Here is an 18,688-nt window from a genome sequence, read left to right on the forward strand (position 1 = left end):
GAAGCAGTGCAGTGCCGAAGGCAATGCCTTAGGAGAGATTACAGGCAATAGTAAATCAAATATTTTAAGGTTAAGTGGTTATGTATCTGGCTTCAGGCCGAAGGCCTGAAGCCTGATGCATAACCACTTAACCTAAAAATATTTGATTTACTATTGCTTGCAATCTATTCATGCGAGAAACTATTTCCTTATCCCCGGTAGGCAAACATCATTACCTTAGGTTAGGTTAGGTTAGGTTAGGTTAGGTTAGGTTAGGTTAGGTTAGGTTTGGTTGGGTTGGGTTGACTATGTAATCCCTGGACACTATGAACTCTGGCCCATTCAAGGCACTGGCCATTTTGAACACTGGACACATCATGCCCTGGACATCATGAACCCTGGCCATTTCGAACACTGGACACATCGTACCCCAGACATTATGAACCCTGGCCATTTCGAACACTGGACACATCGTGCCCTGGACATTATGAACCCTGGCCTCTTTGAATTTACCCTATCTGCAGCCAGTTGGCCACATTTGGACCATGTAATCCCTGGACAATGTGAACACGGGCCAATTCAAGGCACTGGCCATTTCGAGCACTGGACACATTGTGCCCTGGACATTATGAACCCTGGCCTAAATAATACGCACCCGCAGCCAGTTGGCCGCATTTGGACCATGCAATCCCTGGACATTATGAACTCTGGCCCATTCAAGGCACTGGCCATTTCGACACTGGGCATATCGTACCCTGGACATTATGAACCCTGGCCAGAATGAATGCTCCTCGCCGCGGCCTCTGCCGACGGCGCGCACCGGAGGAGAGGGCGCCACGGTACAGCGGATCGCCACGACACCGCACAGACGGGACTGGGATCGTGCGCCACCGCGCCACCGGACATGGACGCGCGTGTCTCAGCGGGAGTGCCCTACGCGAGATCGACAGGACCCGTTCACGGCAGACGACAGAGATGCGAGGACAGAGGAAATGAGCAATATCCACTGGCGAGGAGTAAGGGCGGCATTTACAAGCTCCTTGATCAAGTTGGCAGGAGCAGGAGCAAAATAACATGTTCGTAACGAAACCCACCAGTAGCCAGAGTATCCCACATACTTTGCGCCAAGGTCCCGTCTCGGTGAACTAAGAATGAACAGTCGAGTGAGCGTACACGTTACACGATGTATTACCGCACTGCGAATATTTTCACTGGTATTCTCCTTGTCATGCGACACTTCCGGCTCCCGAGCTGAGCTTCTAACTGTCGCACACGAGAAGTGGTACGATTTACTAAACTTTTATTACAAAACGTCCTACAATAAGAAGATCTTGTGACACAGACTGACACCAACGAACTCAGAAACAAAGTAATGCAGATTACCAGACGCGTTAGCGGTCACCCGGCCAATACACCGAATGTGAGAAAACTGTTCATCACATGTATTGCCAACACATGTTAAAAACTGCCGCGCCGCTGATTTGCGTCTGATAAAAAGGGTGTTTGTCGGTCGGCTGGTGGCTGGCTGGCGCGCCGCCGACCTGTGGCGAGCGCCGCTCGGTCCCCGGTTACCTACACGATCGCGTCGGCCGCGCCCGCCCGGCACTCACTCACTCTCACACACTCCGTGTCACACGCACACACGCGCACCGCGGCTCCACTCGCTCCAGTCACTCTCTCTCAGTGTGTATGTGTGTATGTATCAGTTCAGGCCGCACGCACGGCGCACAGCGTTCTCCCGCACCACCTCCTGGTAACGTGAAATTTCTCCAGCGCCCGGGCCGGGCCGCCGGCGGCGCTGTCTGCGCGCCCGGCCAGCGGCGCCGGCCGGCCGGTCGGCCGCTGGCTCCGCCCGCCGACCGGCCAACTAGGATTTATATATCACCAGAGCGAGAGCTTGTCTTGGGTGGGCGACACCGGGCCGCAGGGTGGCCGGGCCGTCATCAGCGTCCTGCCGGCACAGAGCGGGCGTCAGCGGGCGGTCAGACACGGTCACACAGAGCCCCCGACCCGGCCCGGCCCGCGCACAGCCGGCCGCCCCGCGGACGGACAGAGCCCGCCCCAGTCCGGCACTGCACAGACTGCCCCTCCAGACAGAGATACTCAAACGGACATGGCTAGCTATGTCCGCGTCCATGTACGGTAAATCGGCGTCAGCCAGCAACTTTTGATCAGTCGGAAGAAAGCGAAACATGTGCCCCCGATACCCACAGAATTAGACTGATCACTACAAACTGAGACCGACACAAGAACGACTCTCGGTAACGAGTTTCATGTCGAGCAGTAGCACACAGACAAGTTATACAGAGTGGACAGGACGTGTAGTGGGTGCGGGCTGGGTCGGGGCGGTCCGAGCGGGGCGGAGGGAGGGAGGGGGCGACATCGGACCCGGGAATCAGTCAGGGCCCGACACATGCAGTCACGTGCACATCGAGTGGCCGGGGTGGCAGTCCCGCCCCGCGGCCTCCCAGCACGGCACCAAATACCAACCCACATCAACGGCACGAGTGGATCAACGAACGTTTTACGCGGTAATATTTGCCCTGAGATGTCCAGTTGGCATTGGAAATTCGTCTTTGAGCTCGCTTTTCCAAAATCGAGCAAAATGTAAGTAAGGTGTTTTTTTCGGATCAAGCATACACCGGTTGGCTTCCAAGACAGCATTTTGGTGACACCCCACGTGCTTGCTAGGCACCATGCCGGGACATCCAAAACTATGGGTGCAATTTTTAACATAGATTAGAATTGAAACGACACACTGAAAGCCTACGCAAGCCATCGCGGGTATTTGCATTGAGGTTGGATCCCCAAATACAATTAATGACAAAACAGCCAGTAATGACCGGCATTTGTTATCGGCTGAATCTGAGAATTTTCTATCGCTTGTGAGGTCTAATCGTGACTGCACTGAGCAGCTGACTGAAAGCGGCCCGGCGCGTTGCACAATCGCCGCATCCAGAGATGACGCAACGCCTCCCGATGACGCCCCCTGTCACAATGGAGGGGGGGGGGGTGTGTGGGGGGGGGGGGGTGCGAGTGGTGACGCGTGGGCCCCGCCATGGACACTGCTAGTCCCCGTGCAGGTGCCGAGCTGAGGGAGGGACGGAGGGAAGGAGACTCCCAGGATCGGCGGGTGCAGGCTGGGCGCACGTGCAGGCCGGGCACGGGTGAGGGGTGACGGGTGAGGGCAGCGAGCGACGACAGCCGGTCAGAAGCGTTACAAGAGATCCGCTGGGGCGGGCCCCCGGGACCAGGAGTCGGCGGGCCGGGCAGTGGGAGACGGGCCATCCACCACGACAGGGACAGGACTCGACAAAGAGCACATGAATATACTGCCTGCTTACAGGTCGCTTGCCTACACTGGCTAGACTTGCTCAGTTGACTCCTGAAACACGGAAAGAAGCGCCATTGTAGTAGACGGCCGACAGAGACGGTGTGGCGCGCGGCACGCAGCGGGCCCTCCCCCGACTCCCCATTGTGCGAGGACGGGCGCCACCCACAGCAGCGGCGAACGGAGCGCCGCGCCACCCGTCCGGGGCACACACAAGCCGCGCCCCGGCCCCGCGCCAGCCGCACCCACACACACACAATCCGCACCAGCCGTCCCAGACCCAAACAATCGAGACCAGAAAGGCCACCCAACCCAGTATCCAAGAACAATGACTCTGTTTCAGCAGGAGCCCGCCGCACGGCCCAGCATCCCCGCAGCACCGCCGGCCCTCCCTCCCCGGGCCGCGCCCCACAGGCCGCCGGCCCCGCCCCCCTGACAGGCGCTGCCCACCCACCCGGCAGCGCCCCACAGGCCGCCGGCCGGCTCACCTGGCTGGACGGCCGCGGTCGGGTTGGGCTGGCCGGCGTGCGCCGCGATCCCGTTCTGCTTCAGGATCGTCCAGTCGAACGTGTAGTCGTACTGGTGGTTCAGCGTGCGGAACAGGATGCGGAACAGCTGGCGCAGGTACATGTAGTCGGGCGCCTCCTCGAAGCGCAGGCCGCGGCAGTAGTTGAGATACATGGCGAACTCGCCCGGACAGCCCTTGCAGAGCACTTCCAGCGGCGTGGCCATCTTTTTCTCACTGATGCGCTCGTACTTCTGCTTCTTGTTGACCGCCTGTGTGACGGAGAGGGGGGGGGGGGGAGGGCCGGGGCGGACGGTCAGAGGTCGGCGGGTCAGCGGCGCTAGGTGACACACACAAGAGAGATACACCGGTCCGCTGTGCGCCGTAAACCACGGCGCACAGCGGACGGCGGCCAGCCGACTGGAAAAGCCGCCGTCCGGGAGACTTGAGGCGCAGCGCCGCCGGATGGACGGACGGCTCAGCAGACTGCTGCTGCCCCTCTCTGGGAGACCAGCGGCACTCAGTCCCGCGGGCGGAGCCAGGCGTCACCCATTTGACAGTTCACACTCGGTCGCTGCCAGCGGAGGCTGCCACTGCCACTCCCTCACCTTCAGACACTGCCAGGGGAGTCAGTCACTATCTCACCTTCAGACCCTGCCAGGGGAGTCCGTCACTATCTCATCTTCAGACCCTGCCAGGGGAGGCTGCCACTGCCTCACCTTCAGTCCCTGCCAGGGGAGTCGGTCACTATCTCACCTTCAGACCCTGCCAGGGGAGGCTGCCACTGCCACTCCCTCACCTTCAGACACTGCCAGGGGAGTCAGTCATCATCTCACCTTCAGACCCTGCCAGGGGAGGCTGCCACTGCCACTCCCTCACCTTCAGACCCTGCCAGGGGAGTCAGTCATCATCTCACCTTCAGACCCTGCCAGGGGAGACTGTCACTGCCACTCCCTCACCTTCAGACACTGCCAGGGGAGTCAGTCACTATCTCATCTTCAGACCCTGCCAGGGGAGGCTGCCACTGCCTCACCTTCAGTCCCTGCCAGGGGAGTCGGTCACTATCTCACCTTCAGACCCTGCCAGGGGAGTCCGTCATTCTCTCACCTTCAGACCCTGCCAGGGGAGGCTGCCACTGCCACTCCCTCACCTTCAGACCCTGCCAGGGGAGTCAGTCATCATCTCACCTTCAGACCCTGCCAGGGGAGGCTGCCACTGCCACTCCCTCACCTTCAGACCCTGCCAGGGGAGTTCGTCATTATCTCACCTTCAGACCCTGCCAGGGGAGGCTGCCACTGCCACTCCCTCACCTTCAGACCCTGCCAGGGGAGTCCGTCACTATCTCACCTTCAGACCCTGCCAGGGGAGGCTGCCACTGCCTCACCTTCAGTCCCTGCCAGGGGAGTCGGTCACTATCTCACCTTCAGACCCTGCCAGGGGAGGCTGCCACTGCCACTCCCTCTCAGTCCCCGCCACTGGATACTGCCATTATCTCACCTTCAGGCCCTGCCAGGGGAGACTGCCACTGCCACTCCCTCTCAGTCCCCGCCACTGGATACTGCCATTATCTCACCTTCAGACCCTGCCAGGGGAGGCTGCCACTGCCACTCCCTCTCAGTCCCCGCCACTGGATACTGCCATTATCTCACCTTCAGGCCCTGCCAGGGGAGGCTGCCACTGCCACTCCCTCTCAGTCCCCGCCACTGGATACTGCCATTATCTCACCTTCAGACCCTGCCAGGGGAGGCTGCCACTGCCACTCCCTCTCAGTCCCCGCCACTGGATACTGCCATTATCTCACCTTCAGACCCTGCCAGGGGAGGCTGCCACTGCCACTCCCTCTCAGTCCCCGCCACTGGATACTGCCATTATCTCACCTTCAGACCCTGCCAGGGGAGGCTGCCACTGCCACTCCCTCTCAGTCCCCGCCACTGGATACTGCCATTATCTCACCTTCAGACCCTGCCAGGGGAGGCTGCCACTGCCACTCCCTTTCAGTCCCCGCCACTGGATGCTGCCATTATCTCACCTTCAGACCCTGCCAGGGGAGGCTGCCACTGCCACTCCCTCTCAGTCCCCGCCACTGGATGCTGCCATTATCTCACCTTCAGACCCTGCCAGGGGAGGCTGCCACTGCCACTCCCTCACCTTCAGACCCTGCCAGGGGAGTCAGTCATCATCTCACCTTCAGACCCTGCCAGGGGAGTTCGTCATTATCTCACCTTCAGACCCTGCCAGGGGAGGCTGCCACTGCCACTCCCTCACCTTCAGACCCTGCCAGGGGAGTCAGTCATCATCTCACCTTCAGACCCTGCCAGGGGAGACTGTCACTGCCACTCCCTCACCTTCAGACACTGCCAGGGGAGTCCGTCACTATCTCACCTTCAGACCCTGCCAGGGGAGACTGTCACTGCCACTCCCTCTCAGCCCCCGCCACTGGATACTGCCATTATCTCACCTTCAGGCCCTGCCAGGGGAGACTGCCCTTCCGGAAGTAGACCAGCACGTAGCCCAACGACTCCATGTCGTCCCGCCGACTGCCAGACAGAGACACACACACAGTCAGGGGACCGATCCACGATATTAACTGCCCACGACGGGCGTCACAACGTTCAGCAGCCGCGGCCGGCTACGGCGCCACCACAGCAGCTCATTACGCGCGAGCCGGAGACCAGCGTATAGGGCTTCCAACAACGGGCGCATAATATATGCCGAGGCCTGCACTAACGAATGTAGGGAAGAGTGGGGTAATTTGGCGGCTTTTTTTAGAAAACGATATAACTTAAAATTGACGACACATTTCTGCATTTTCTCAACGCTGGCAGGTGTCACATTCATTTTACTTTACTGGACAGTGAACTTGAAATGATAGAGTAATTACTTATATTGAAATTGTGACGTATAACAAAGGTTTGCAAGGCGGCCAAATTGCCCCACTAGCACGGTTATTTGGCCGGGGGTGTGGGGCAATTTGGCCGGTGTTAGTTTGCGGTCGGGATTTTCTGTTATATTGCGAGTCAGCTTCAGATTCAGCAATGACGTGTGTCCTATGACGCATTTGCCGCATTTTTGGAGGTTGACTCAGGGGTCACAGGGTTCAAAATAGCCAAATTAGCGGCTCTAGATGCGAAGACAGTTTTTTACGAATAACTTTTGAAGTAATCACGCTAGGCCAAAACTTAGAGTACCATCGTAATTCTCTCGTCAGTCCGCATCGAAAGATATATGTCTTGACCTTGAGAAGGTCAAGGTCAAAGGTTGACCTCAGGTCACGTTGCATCAGGTCGCTTGACCTCAAGGTCACGTGATTTCAAGGTCATCATGCATATCATTCGATGCGCCTTGGCGAGCTGAACAGAATGAGACCATTTGTGCGGCTGTACCATTTTTATGTAAGGATTTATTAGCAAAAAACGTTTGATAACCTTTGATGACGTCACATGCTCTTACAGTTGACCAATCGGAAGTAAGGCATCAAAGTAGTCAAAGTTGGTCATGAATCATGTCATTTATGGTACAATTGACCATGAAAACTCGGCCGTCCCAGCATAGTGACCATGAGCGCACCGGCCAAGTTACCCCGCTAGTCCCGGCCAAATTACCCCATTTTGCCATTCTGAAAATTTATGTCTATAAAGTCATCACGACTATACGGAATTAGATAAAATTGCTCTTGGAACCGCTGAACACCCCCAAGAATGGCGCTATAATGTCTGAATTCGTTTTTAGCCCAAATACTACATGTTATACAACTTTGTGAACAGAAGTAAAAGTTACCATTTTCTAATGAAATTAACGTTTTATTAATTTTGAATAAAACTACGAGGGGCAAAGTTTTGACATTTTTCCTCCAGTTATTTCTACCCATGACAAATGAACAGAGACTAGAGTTATTTCATTCACTTTTATTAGACATCGTACAGGTGGGGGCGGCCAATTTACACCACCGGCCAAATTACCCCACTCTCCCCTATCTGAACAGGGGACCGTTCGCGCTGGCATCTGCAGCCGATCATCGAAACGGACCGACCTGCTGGGCCGCCGCCGTAATAAAGACATGGATGCTATAAACGCACACCTCTCAGCGTTTATGAAACAATGATACACACAACAGTCTTTGACATGTGCACTCGCCAATGTAAGCTAAAAAAAAAACTGATGTCAGGTTCTGAAGAGCACGATTGTGCTGAATGCTTTACATGACAATACGGCTGCCTGGTTAAACAAAGCCATGGTAAACACCCTGAGACCCCGGGCAGCGCATAGACAGACAGGCAGCATTTCGGCGGCCGCTACTACGCCGGGATGTCGGACTGCCGAACTGATATCGATACCAGCTCAAGTTGACGGATCAGGCTAATGGTGATCTCACAATGCTAAATGCACCCATCAACTACTGGGATGCTTTTTTACCCTCGAAGAAGCACGCAATCAAACATAATTTGGAAAAGGTGGATGATGGTTGGCTGACTCGCCAGTGTCTCTCGACTGCATAATGACGGAGCAGAAATAGCGGACCGGTCGCTCTGCGGTCTCGCTCCAGCCGCCCGCTGCCGGCGGGGCGACACGTCCGCGCCGCAGCTCCGTGTAGGAGCTGTACCAGGCGCACCGCCTGCCACCGCCTCCCCCCCCCCCCCCCGCTGCGCGGCAGTGAACCACACGACGCACAGAGGAAATAACGAGACGTCATCAGCGCTTCTCACATACAGCAGCTTTTCGGCACGTATAAACAGAGACGTGCATAGCGTACTTGGTCCGTAGCAGATTTAAAAAAAAAATCGCTAGAGCTCCGCTGACGTTACAAAGTCAGAGAAGGCACTCAAATGCATAAGCCCCTCTGAATTCGAGTGCTGCAGACTTTGAACTCAACTTTTTCCTATTTAAGGCATTTCTCGATGTTGTGAGTGTCCAAACCGGTAATTGCAAGCCAGGGACCCCAATTTGGCTATCTCAACTCAAAACTCATGTTACGGTGGGAATGGGATGGTCACTTTAAGAAAGCGATGGGTTGGCCAGCATAGTACAGAGTTCCGTCCGGTGGTGGCCACGGCGGACCCAGCGCCGGAAATACCTCTGCCCCCTGCCCTCTGCCCAGCCAACCGTACCCGGTCCCTGACCCACCATCCGTACCTCTGTCCCCGCTCGTCCCTCTGTCCCTACTCGTCCCTCTGTCCCCGCTCGACCCTCTGGCCACTGTCCGTCCCTCTGTCCACTGTCCGTCCCTCTGTCCCCGCTCGTCCCTCTGCCCACTGTCCGTACCTCTGTCCCCGCTCGTCCCTCTGCCCACCGTCCGTCCTTCTGCCCACTGTCCGTACCTCTGCTCGATGCCCAGGTGGGCGTTGATGCTGGCGTACCGCGCCGTGCCCGTCAGGTTCTTGTCCTCTCGGTACGGGATGTGCACGCGCGAGCGGCTGTCGCGGAACTTCTTGGCCAGACCGAAGTCTATCACGAACAGCTGCAACGGCGGGTCAGCACCGCGTTCACACGTCTGACGGCACCGGTGGCCACGGGCACAGCCGAATGGCCGGGCCCAGCCACAGCCAGCGGCGGCGCCCAGCCCCGACCAATGACTGAGTCCAGCCACGACCAATGGCCGAGCCAAGTCACGACCAATGGCCGAGCCCAGACTCATCAATGACTGAGCCTAGCCACGACCAATGACCAAGCCCAGTCATAGCCGGCGGCTAAGCTCGATTATGGTCACAGCCATACACACAGTCTGAAGACAGAGTAGCATATCCAAAAACTAAAATGGCTCTATGAGAAACCCAATAATAAAGTTTACCAAGCAATGCATTTGAAATAAAACGAATCTGAAAATAATAACCTCAAAGGTGGACAACTCTAGAAAATGAGTTTTAAAAATGTCCTGTACAGAAGAGCACCTTTCTGAATTCCGCACTAACCTTGTTGCAGTGCCTGCCAATGCCCATGAGGAAGTTGTCTGGCTTGATATCGCGGTGGATGAAGTTTTTGCTGTGGATGTACTCGACCCGGCCGACCATCTGGTCAGCCAGCATGAGCACCGTTTTCACGGTGAACTGCCGCGAGCAGAAGTTGAACAGGTCCTCCAGTGACGGCCCCAGCAGGTCCATCACCAGCACCCAGTACTCGGCCTCCCTGCCGAACCATCTGCGCAGAAAAAACACACGCCCGCTCAGACTCCCTGCCGAACCATCTGCGCAGAAAACACACGCCCGCTCAGACCCTGCCGAACCATCTGCAAAAAAAACACACGCCCGCTCAGACTCCCTGCCGAACCATCTGCGCAGAAAAAACACACGCCCGCTCAGACTCCCTGCCGAACCATCTGCACAGAAAACACACGCCCGCTCAGACTTCCTGCCGAACCATCTGCACAAAAAACACACGCCCGCTCAGACTCCCTGCCGAACCATCTGCGCAGAAAAAACACACGCCCGCTCAGACTCCCTGCCGAACCATCTGCACAGAAAACACACGCCCGCTCAGACTTCCTGCCGAACCATCTGCACAAAAAATACACGCCCGCTCAGACTCCCTGCCGAACCATCTGCGCAGAAAAAACACACGCCCGCTCAGACTCCCTGCCGAACCATCTGCACAGAAAACACACGCCCGCTCAGACTTCCTGCCGAACCATCTGCACAAAAAACACACGCCCGCTCAGACTCCCTGCCGAACCATCTGCGCAGAAAAAACACACGCCCGCTCAGACTCCCTGCCGAACCATCTGCACAGAAAACACACGCCCGCTCAGACTTCCTGCCGAACCATCTGCACAAAAAACACACGCCCGCTCAGACTCCCTGCCGAACCATCTGCACAGAAAACACACGCCCGCTCAGACTTGCCAAATCATCTGCACAGAAAACGCACGCGCTCAGACTTCTTGCCAAATCATCTGCACACATTTTTTATTTATAAATTTAGGCCTTTTTATAAATTTTAGTTTGCCGGTCCCATAGCTCAGTTGGTAGAGCGTTGGACTCCGCGTGGTGAGAGCACGCGTTCCCGGTTACAACAGTCCGGGTTCGAAGCGCGATGGGCGCTTGACATTTATGGGCCTTCTGACAGGTATGGTTGCGGTTGGTGGCAGGCCGTAGCCAGGTGAAGTCAGTGAGGGGACCGGCCGTGCGCGGCTATGTGCGCACGTTAAACTTTGGACTCTAAATTCTGCCATAGAACTGGAATTGCGCGATCGGAGGGTAGAGGGCAGGGTCACCGCAACAAGCTTCGCTTAGCGGTGGCTCTGTCCTTGCGAATCCTTCCCATCAAAAGGTTCGGACTAAATTAAAAAAAAAACACACACACACACAAAACTATCCTCAGCCTCGGTGGCGAACCATCTGCCAAAAAACTATTTACAGCTCCCCTGGTGAACCTTATGCACAATAAACACTTATGAAATTATGCTCAGTCTTACAGCTGAACTATTTGCACAAAAAGCATACTCAGATTGCCTACCACTACCAGACTATTCTGCAGAATAAGTGCAGGAAAGAACATGCAACATGCAAATCTGAATCCTCGTTCCAAAACGAGGAGCGCAAAACAACGATGCCAATCAGTCTTAAAGCAACATTTATCAATATTCTAAACGGTTCGTAAATCTTACCAGTGAAAGCTAAGGCAGTATAATATAATTTTCTCATAATTGGACATAGGACAATATCATGCGACATTATAATTGGTCACTACATAAAATGAGCTTTCTAAGCATAAGTACACCATTTATATGAAAGGTGTTTGCTATGTGTCGTAAACAAACTGTTAGACTAATTAAAGGATAACTGCGCAATCAATCATTCATTCCTAAGAAGTTGGACGGGGCAGGTGGGTGACCTGGCTGTGTCCACCCAGTAAAAATCCACGAAATAAACATTGGAGCGGTGCGCGGTGTCGTCCTTCAGCACGCTGCACGCTGCACGCATCAGCACGCTGCCGGTTTTCCCATATATATGGTGGTTCCATGTTAGCGTTCCTCAGCCTCTCATTTACCAACCGCACAGACCACGTGAAATTGACCAGCGGGAAGCTGAAAAACGCCAGCAGGCTGCTGATAATAACGGGCGCCCGAATAGTGCCCGGGTTACAGGGCAAAGCAATGTATCTGCTCCCATGCAGCACATTTGATAATATTTCAATAATTAGCCACAGTGAGACATATGTCCCCATTATCTCGAAGTGAATCTAAGAGAAATGTAAATAACACTGAAGTTAACAGTATAACAATGCATATACCAGGATTTTTCTGCTTCATTGGGAAATTGAGGTGGATTTCTCTGAGAATTCAGAAGGCAAAGATGTTGTGCCCACCAAACCAAGACACAGCTCTGGTACTGCTCACTGTAATTACAGCGGACTGGAGCTCTCTCCCACCGATAGTGAGCTCTCTCCCACCTAGTACAGACTATCCACAGCGGACAGAGTCTAATGCGACTGAACTCCTTGTCAGACATCCTAAAATGCATGACAAATAAGCAATGCACGGATACCAGATCAATTTAGAAAGCCCGACATCAGACAAACTTATCAGAGATGGAACAGGGTGCTGGAAGGTACATTAATTAGTTACGGAGCGAGCGAAGCGAGCGGAGTCTTACGTAGAATAACGGAAATTTCTGAGTATGAGCGGCCAGCCGTGCGGACGCTTTTGCGAGGCTTATATCTCAGGAACCACTTGACCGATTTACACGCGGTAATTTTTATTGGGTAGCTTCATTCCTTCTACCAAGTATTGGACTATTCCCGATGGATGTGGGTGACCCCTTATGCACGTGCCACGTGCAAAACCAAGAGGTCTCAGTTTTGTAATTGTTGCAATATCTCGATAACTACTTGGCCGATTGCGCTGAAAGTTGGCATGTAGGTAGGCACCCACTAGGCACTGCATATCCATGTGCTAGAGTTGGGGTGCTGCTGCACGTGCGCACGTGCAGGGGTCGTTTCCAGATCTCGAGAACGGCTGGACCGATGGCGCTCAAATTTGATACACAGTTAGGGACCAGTTAGTAGGGTGCCGTGCACAAGTCAGTTGGGACCCATTTTGCACGTGCGCACGTGCAGGGTGCCGCTTCCAGATCTCGAGAACGGCTGGGCCGATTGTGCTCAAATTTGGCACATCGCTAGCGACCGGTTAGTAGGGTGCCGTGCACAAGTCAGTTGGAGATACCCCTCGCAATTTCGCACGTGCAAGGCCCACCCTCTCGCTCGCTCCGTTAGTCGCCCCAAAAGGCGTTATACTGGTGGTATGTACCTAGGGTTTGATGTCAGCAAAGCATCAACTGGCCAGCTTTACGAGGTGCAGTTTGTGACCAGCTGTACCAGCCTGCAAGTTAGTAGGAAATGAGCAGCTCTGTCAAATATCCCTCATTTCCAGGCAGTTTATTCCAAGATTTTTATGTGGATGCTCCAGATCTGACTGTCCATGTAACCTTTCTTTTACCCACATGCTCTCATTATAAATAGAGTATCCTTTGACCCTGAGTTCTCCTGCCTTTTGCCCATCCTTTGGGCTGACAGGCTTGGTGAGCCCCAACAGGTGAGAATAGTTCCCACAGTAGTGGCCACTACATGGAGGTGAGGCCTGGAAGTATCAAAACTGCCAGCTGCTGCAACTTAATTTGGGCAAATTTGTGGAATAGGTAGTTGGGGCAAATTCGTGGAGGAGGTACACTAACACCACTGCAATATACAACCCTGCTGTACTCATCAACCAAATTATGTACCTATTTCGAGCATAGCACCAACGCATCACCCGTTCCATATCTATGAGAGCATTAATCCACATAAGGTTACAGGGAAAATGTCAGATCAGAACCTATATTGATAGGTACACTTACATCTACATATTTAGCAAAACATAAGCATCTAAATCCCATTCAATCTATTTGTGATGGAAATATACCCAAACCTATCAAAAGGCAAACAGGTGGGAAAGTGTGGTGTCATCTGTGCAACATAAAACCAGTTGATAAGACACCAGAATCCAGTGAGGACACACTAGTCCAGACCCATCCCCAGGGGGAGAGCCTAGACAGCTGGACATTTCACCTTACCAGATGTGCTTTACAAGCATGATGTGTGACTATGTCTCCCTAATTAGAACCACACTTTGAAAGACAATATGTAGCTGTGCTTGAGCAAGTGTACAAGACACATTCAAAATGCTGGGAAATGTGTTTGATCAATTCTTCAAACGTTTGAAACTGCCTGACACTGCATGTAATTGAAAATGTCTTCAATGTCCAGTGGTAACAATGCCAGAGCACCCCAGGCTGCTGTCCAGTGGTAACAGCACCAGTGCACCTCAGCTGTCCAGTGGTAACAGCACCAGGGCACCTCAGCTGTTGTCCAGTGGTAACAGCACCAGGGCACCTCAGCTGTCCAGTGGTAACAGCACCAGAGTACCTCAGCTGTCCAGTGGTAACAGCACCAGAGCACCTCAGCTGTCCAGTGGTAACAGCACCAGAGCACCCCAGCTGTCTAGTGGTAACAGCACCAGAGCACCCCAGCTGTTGTCCAGTGTTTATGGTAACTACACCGCAGCACCCCAGCTGTCCAACAGGCATCTGATCAGCAGGTGAACTCTAGGTCAAAAATACAGATAACGTACCTACATGCATTCTCAACACACAATGCGTATTTGACAAGACACTTCTAACAAATACGCCATTCCTTGCAGGTAAAGGTGATGGGCAAGAGGTCAACAAACTCACCTGAAATGTGGGATTCCTATTCCACCCTGTAGGATTTTGTAGAGCTTGCTTTCATAGAGCAGTTGTGGATGTCGTGCATTGATTGGTTCTAGTTTCAATGCTACCTCCTGAAACACAAAGATCCATAGTCAAGAGCATGAATGGGGCAATGAAGTGCCAGTTAAAAGCAAGTGGAAGCACCGTGCCCAGAACAAATAAAGGTAATGTCATAAAAGCACTGCAAACAAGAAACAAAAACTTTCAGTAAAAAATGCAATGATACACCATCAGTCATCAAACTGCTCTGCAGCATTTGTTAGTCCAAACCACCGCTGGCTTTGATTTAACTGGACAGAACAAAAAACACTAAAAGCATGTTAGATACAAAGGCACCTGCTAAGCACAGGGCAGGCAAAATCAAGAATTACACAATCACCTAGGGTGTCATCTTGGTTAGGTACATGTTCCAATCTGTAATTGATTATAAGTAAAGTATGGGAAACTTGAAAACAAATTAAAGTAATATTAAACATCAACTTTACAAATCAATAATCCATAATTCTTAACAAAGTAATTCACTTTAAACTGAGCATACATCAACTCATAGCAAACAATCAAACCCACACACTCGAAGGTAGCTTGGAATTAGATAGCTTCTGGATTTAAAGCTACTACACAATATATTTGTCCTGCATAAATCCAAATATCTACATTTAACTTAACCTTTTTCAGAAATTCTACTCAAGGGCCATTTCAAGGCATGCTGCCAGCAGCTACTAACTCTCAGTTCCCATAGAAACATCAACTCTCTGGAATACCCTGATATTGGCTGACATTCAATTCAGCAGTTTTGTTGCTGAGTGCCAGCAGTGCAAGCAGATTAACAGCTTCATTTGACCTGACATACACAGTACACACCACACAGTTGTGAATCAAAACTCAGCATCACATAGCTCACAGCCAGAATCATTATTTTCTTTCAAATTGCCGAAAAGTTCAAGCCATTAGACAGTTACTGAAAGGCCAGGTTTGGGCTTCATTAGCATGACATCATCCACATGGAGGTAACCTAACGGGGAGGCGCCGACTGTGTATCAGGGGGGTCTCGATGTTCAATGACATGAACTTGGATCCGTATTTGCCATCGTTCCGTCGAGAGGCAAAAAACGCGATTCTTACCAGACGTCACTGAGGTGATATTGGTGTGAATGTCGTGTGCGTGATTTGTGTGTGCTATGATGATGCCATACCATGTCTACTTACCCTATGTTTTGTCGGTTTTATCTGCTTTACGTGTCAGGTGAAAAGCCACTTTTTGCTGTGGACCCTCGATGAATACATATCTGAATCTGAATCTCAACCTTTCAACTCATCTCATGAAACAAATTAGCAGCAACTAGCAATCTGCTGCCATGAACTAAGGTCAGGGAAACTATTCAACTAGAAAGAAGGAAGATAGGTGCCTACCTAACAACTAGGATTGCAGCCATAACATAGGGAATGAAATAACATATAGCCATCACAGGTTATGATACAAGTCATAGTAAGATATGATATGACCCTAGCATGCACTTTCAACATGTTCAACTTTAAGGCCACATTGGACAAATACTGGAACCAAATCACATACTCCACGAGTCCACCCTATAGTACCATCCATGGGAATCCTTAGTTCAGGGAGCTTGACAAGATTGGGATGCTTCAGAGTGTGGGCTGCAGCATTCCAAATTCCTGTTACCAATAGCTGATAAGCAAGGTAAGGTACAGACTACAGTAGGGATATAGGTAGATAGTCAGACTGGACTAACAAAACATCCATCATAAATACCAAATATTTAATAATGATTGTACAAAACACTAGTTCTAGGCAAAACAGCCACAGGTGCAATAATATAGAACAGCAAGCTGTTTCTCAACAAAGGAAACATGTAGTTATACACAACAAAATGATCACTTAACCAAAAATAAACTCAGCTAAAAGGGGAAACAGGCGATCAGCACAGGTAACGGAAGGTAAAGGACGAACCATGATGACCTGGCATAAAAAATATTTGGTAATGGATCATAAGCAATGCCAATCACCTGGCTGACAATTCAAAATGTCACTTTTTAGGATGCAAAAGCAATGGATACATGGATGCATCGGAAAACATAATTTTCAGACACAAAAATAACTGCATTTATTCCAAATCAGCATCCACAAATTACCTCTCCATTAGTCGTGTTGATCCCTGTGTAGATTTCACCGAAGGAGCCACTTCCAATTTTACGGATAGCTTTGTATTTGCCCGCAGCAACGAAGTCCTTGCTTCTCAAAGACATGATGGGCAAATATGACAGAATTTAGAACAATTTAATGCGTCATCGTTCCCCTGCGCCGCGAGGAACGAACGAAAGTTGGCCGGAAGAACCAAGAACAGAGGACCGCACGACCGACAGCGAGTGGGGAAGGGTGCGGCACTGAATTCTAGTGCTGTTGGGAAATAGCTTGCCCAGCCGAGTGCTCTGATCAGTGCTGACATCTAGTATATGACTTAGGAACTACGCCACGTATTCACTACAAACCTAGCTTCGCACTAGATTGCGGCTGCTAATTTATTAGCATTTGATGAGATGAGATTGAGTCCAGCCACAGTGAAAACCTCCATTTATTAAAATGACAGAACTCACTGCAACAGCCAAAGTTAATACCGAATAATATAATTTTGAATTTCGTGACAAAGTATATTTAATTTTCGAGCCATTTCACATGCAATATTGCATCCGATTCATATCCGATTGGGGCATTCCACGTCAAATCAAACACCGAAATCCGTCATCCCCTTCGATTTTTTTGAAAATTTGTAGGCAGACTGGGCATGGTTCAAAACTGAGTTACTTATAATATTTTCGAAATTTGATAACGTATCGCCGAGATATAGGTCATCGAATATAGCCAAAAATGCCACACATCATTTTTTTAAATGCTTATAACTCTGGTTCCTTTTCTGGTATCAAAATGATATTAACAGGGTCTTGTAGGCAATTGATAAGGCTTTGATTTTTAATTATAAAATTAAATTGAAGTGACCTTGAAATGCATTTGACCTTGAATTAAAACAGAAAAATTTAAATAGCAAAAAACACGCCACCTTCGATTTGGGTAATTTTTACATATTATGTCCGTCACAATGTTCCCAACCATCTGTGAAAAAATTGGAGTGGGCCATTCATAACTTTCGCGGCAAACCGTTTTCATGCATCAACATCACGCAACCGCGCGTGACCTTGAAAGACAGAGTCAAGACATGCTTGCTTGTGTACACTTTCTGAAATGAATGATTGCTGATTAGTGATATCCCAAACTCTGCGAGAATGGAAATGCATAGTCATCGTAGTCAAGCATTCACGTTACATTGTAAAAGTGTCTCAGGCAAACGGTATTTTGCGGTGAATTTTGAGCCGTGTGGAAATGCATCATGAAATAAATTCAACGAAAACATTATCACGCAACGATATCTTCACGTCTTTTGATCTTCACTATACGAAAGAACATACATTTTTGAGTATGTATGGGGAATTTCTAGTTAATCCGATAATAAATATGGCAGTTAGAGTCCTGCTAAGAGTAGCATGTCGCCGGCTGAGGCAGTGCTGCCAGATTTGGAGGATTTCCGCAAATCTGGAGGATTTTGAACTCTATTTGCGGACAAATTTCGCTTTTGGAGGATTTTTGATTCTGGAGGAAAATCTGGAGGATTTGTCGCCCGATTATTATATTCAATTTCATGGAAAAATATAACACATTCAATACTAAAAAGGCATTTTCCTGCCCAGCGTCACCCTACCCGTTAGGATATATCACGCCTCACCGTGAGACTGCAGAATGTCTCAGTCTGTAGCTATATCTACGAGGGTCGAGGGTACCAAACTACTGGCTGTCTAAGGGGGACATTTGGGGCAAATGCCCCCGGCCCCCCTGCAGCACCCGAAATCGACGAAAATATTCGTTTTTTATAATAGGAAAACTAAACAGCTTTTATAAGAAAAGGTATCTTTTAAACTGCACAGCAGTGCGAAAGGATTCGAAATCCGATGAGTTTTTAGAATTTGGTGAAACTTTTTTGGGGGTATAGCCCCCCGCAGCGTCCAAGACCGCCTTTCTATATCTACCAATAGGATTTGGAGGAATCTGGAGGATTTTTTGTAACTGAT

The 18,688-nt window shown here is 51.1% G+C and overlaps 1 protein-coding gene across 2 annotated transcripts; it reads right to left on the reverse strand.

The window, feature by feature from the left end:
* Positions 1-1,143: 1,143 nt before the first annotated feature.
* LOC122385399 (casein kinase I-like) lies at positions 1,144-17,020 on the reverse strand. Of its 2 annotated transcripts, XM_043373675.1 has the most exons (8): positions 16,703-17,003; positions 14,516-14,622; positions 9,722-9,947; positions 9,131-9,270; positions 6,274-6,352; positions 3,799-4,087; positions 3,324-3,364; positions 1,144-1,930 (listed from the first exon to the last, which is right to left on the reverse strand). In XM_043373675.1, exons 1-7 carry the CDS (start codon positions 16,814-16,816, stop codon positions 3,354-3,356), a joined length of 966 nt encoding a protein of 321 aa, XP_043229610.1. In that variant the 5' UTR covers positions 16,817-17,003; the 3' UTR covers positions 1,144-1,930; positions 3,324-3,353. The 2 variants fall into 2 exon arrangements, with proteins under 2 accessions (XP_043229610.1, XP_043229698.1); XM_043373763.1 differs by lacking the exon at positions 3,324-3,364 and having other exon boundaries at positions 16,703-17,020.
* Positions 17,021-18,688: the final 1,668 nt, after the last annotated feature.

This window comes from Amphibalanus amphitrite, unplaced genomic scaffold, assembly GCF_019059575.1.
Source record: "Amphibalanus amphitrite isolate SeventyFive unplaced genomic scaffold, NRLGWU_Aamphi_draft 000001F_arrow, whole genome shotgun sequence".
NCBI lineage: Eukaryota > Metazoa > Arthropoda > Thecostraca > Balanomorpha > Balanidae > Amphibalanus > Amphibalanus amphitrite.

Coding starts and splice junctions, on each gene's coding strand:
- LOC122385399 (XM_043373675.1), bottom strand. CDS start 16,816: ATGTCTTTGAGAAGCAAGGACTTCGTTGCTGCGGGCAAATACAAAGCT. Junction 14,623..16,702: donor TCAACACGACTAATGGAGAG/GTAATTTGTGGA, acceptor TTTGTGTTTCAG/GAGGTAGCATTGAAACTAGA. Junction 6,353..9,130: donor CACCTGGGCATCGAGCAGAG/GTACGGACAGTG, acceptor TCTGTCTGGCAG/TCGGCGGGACGACATGGAGT.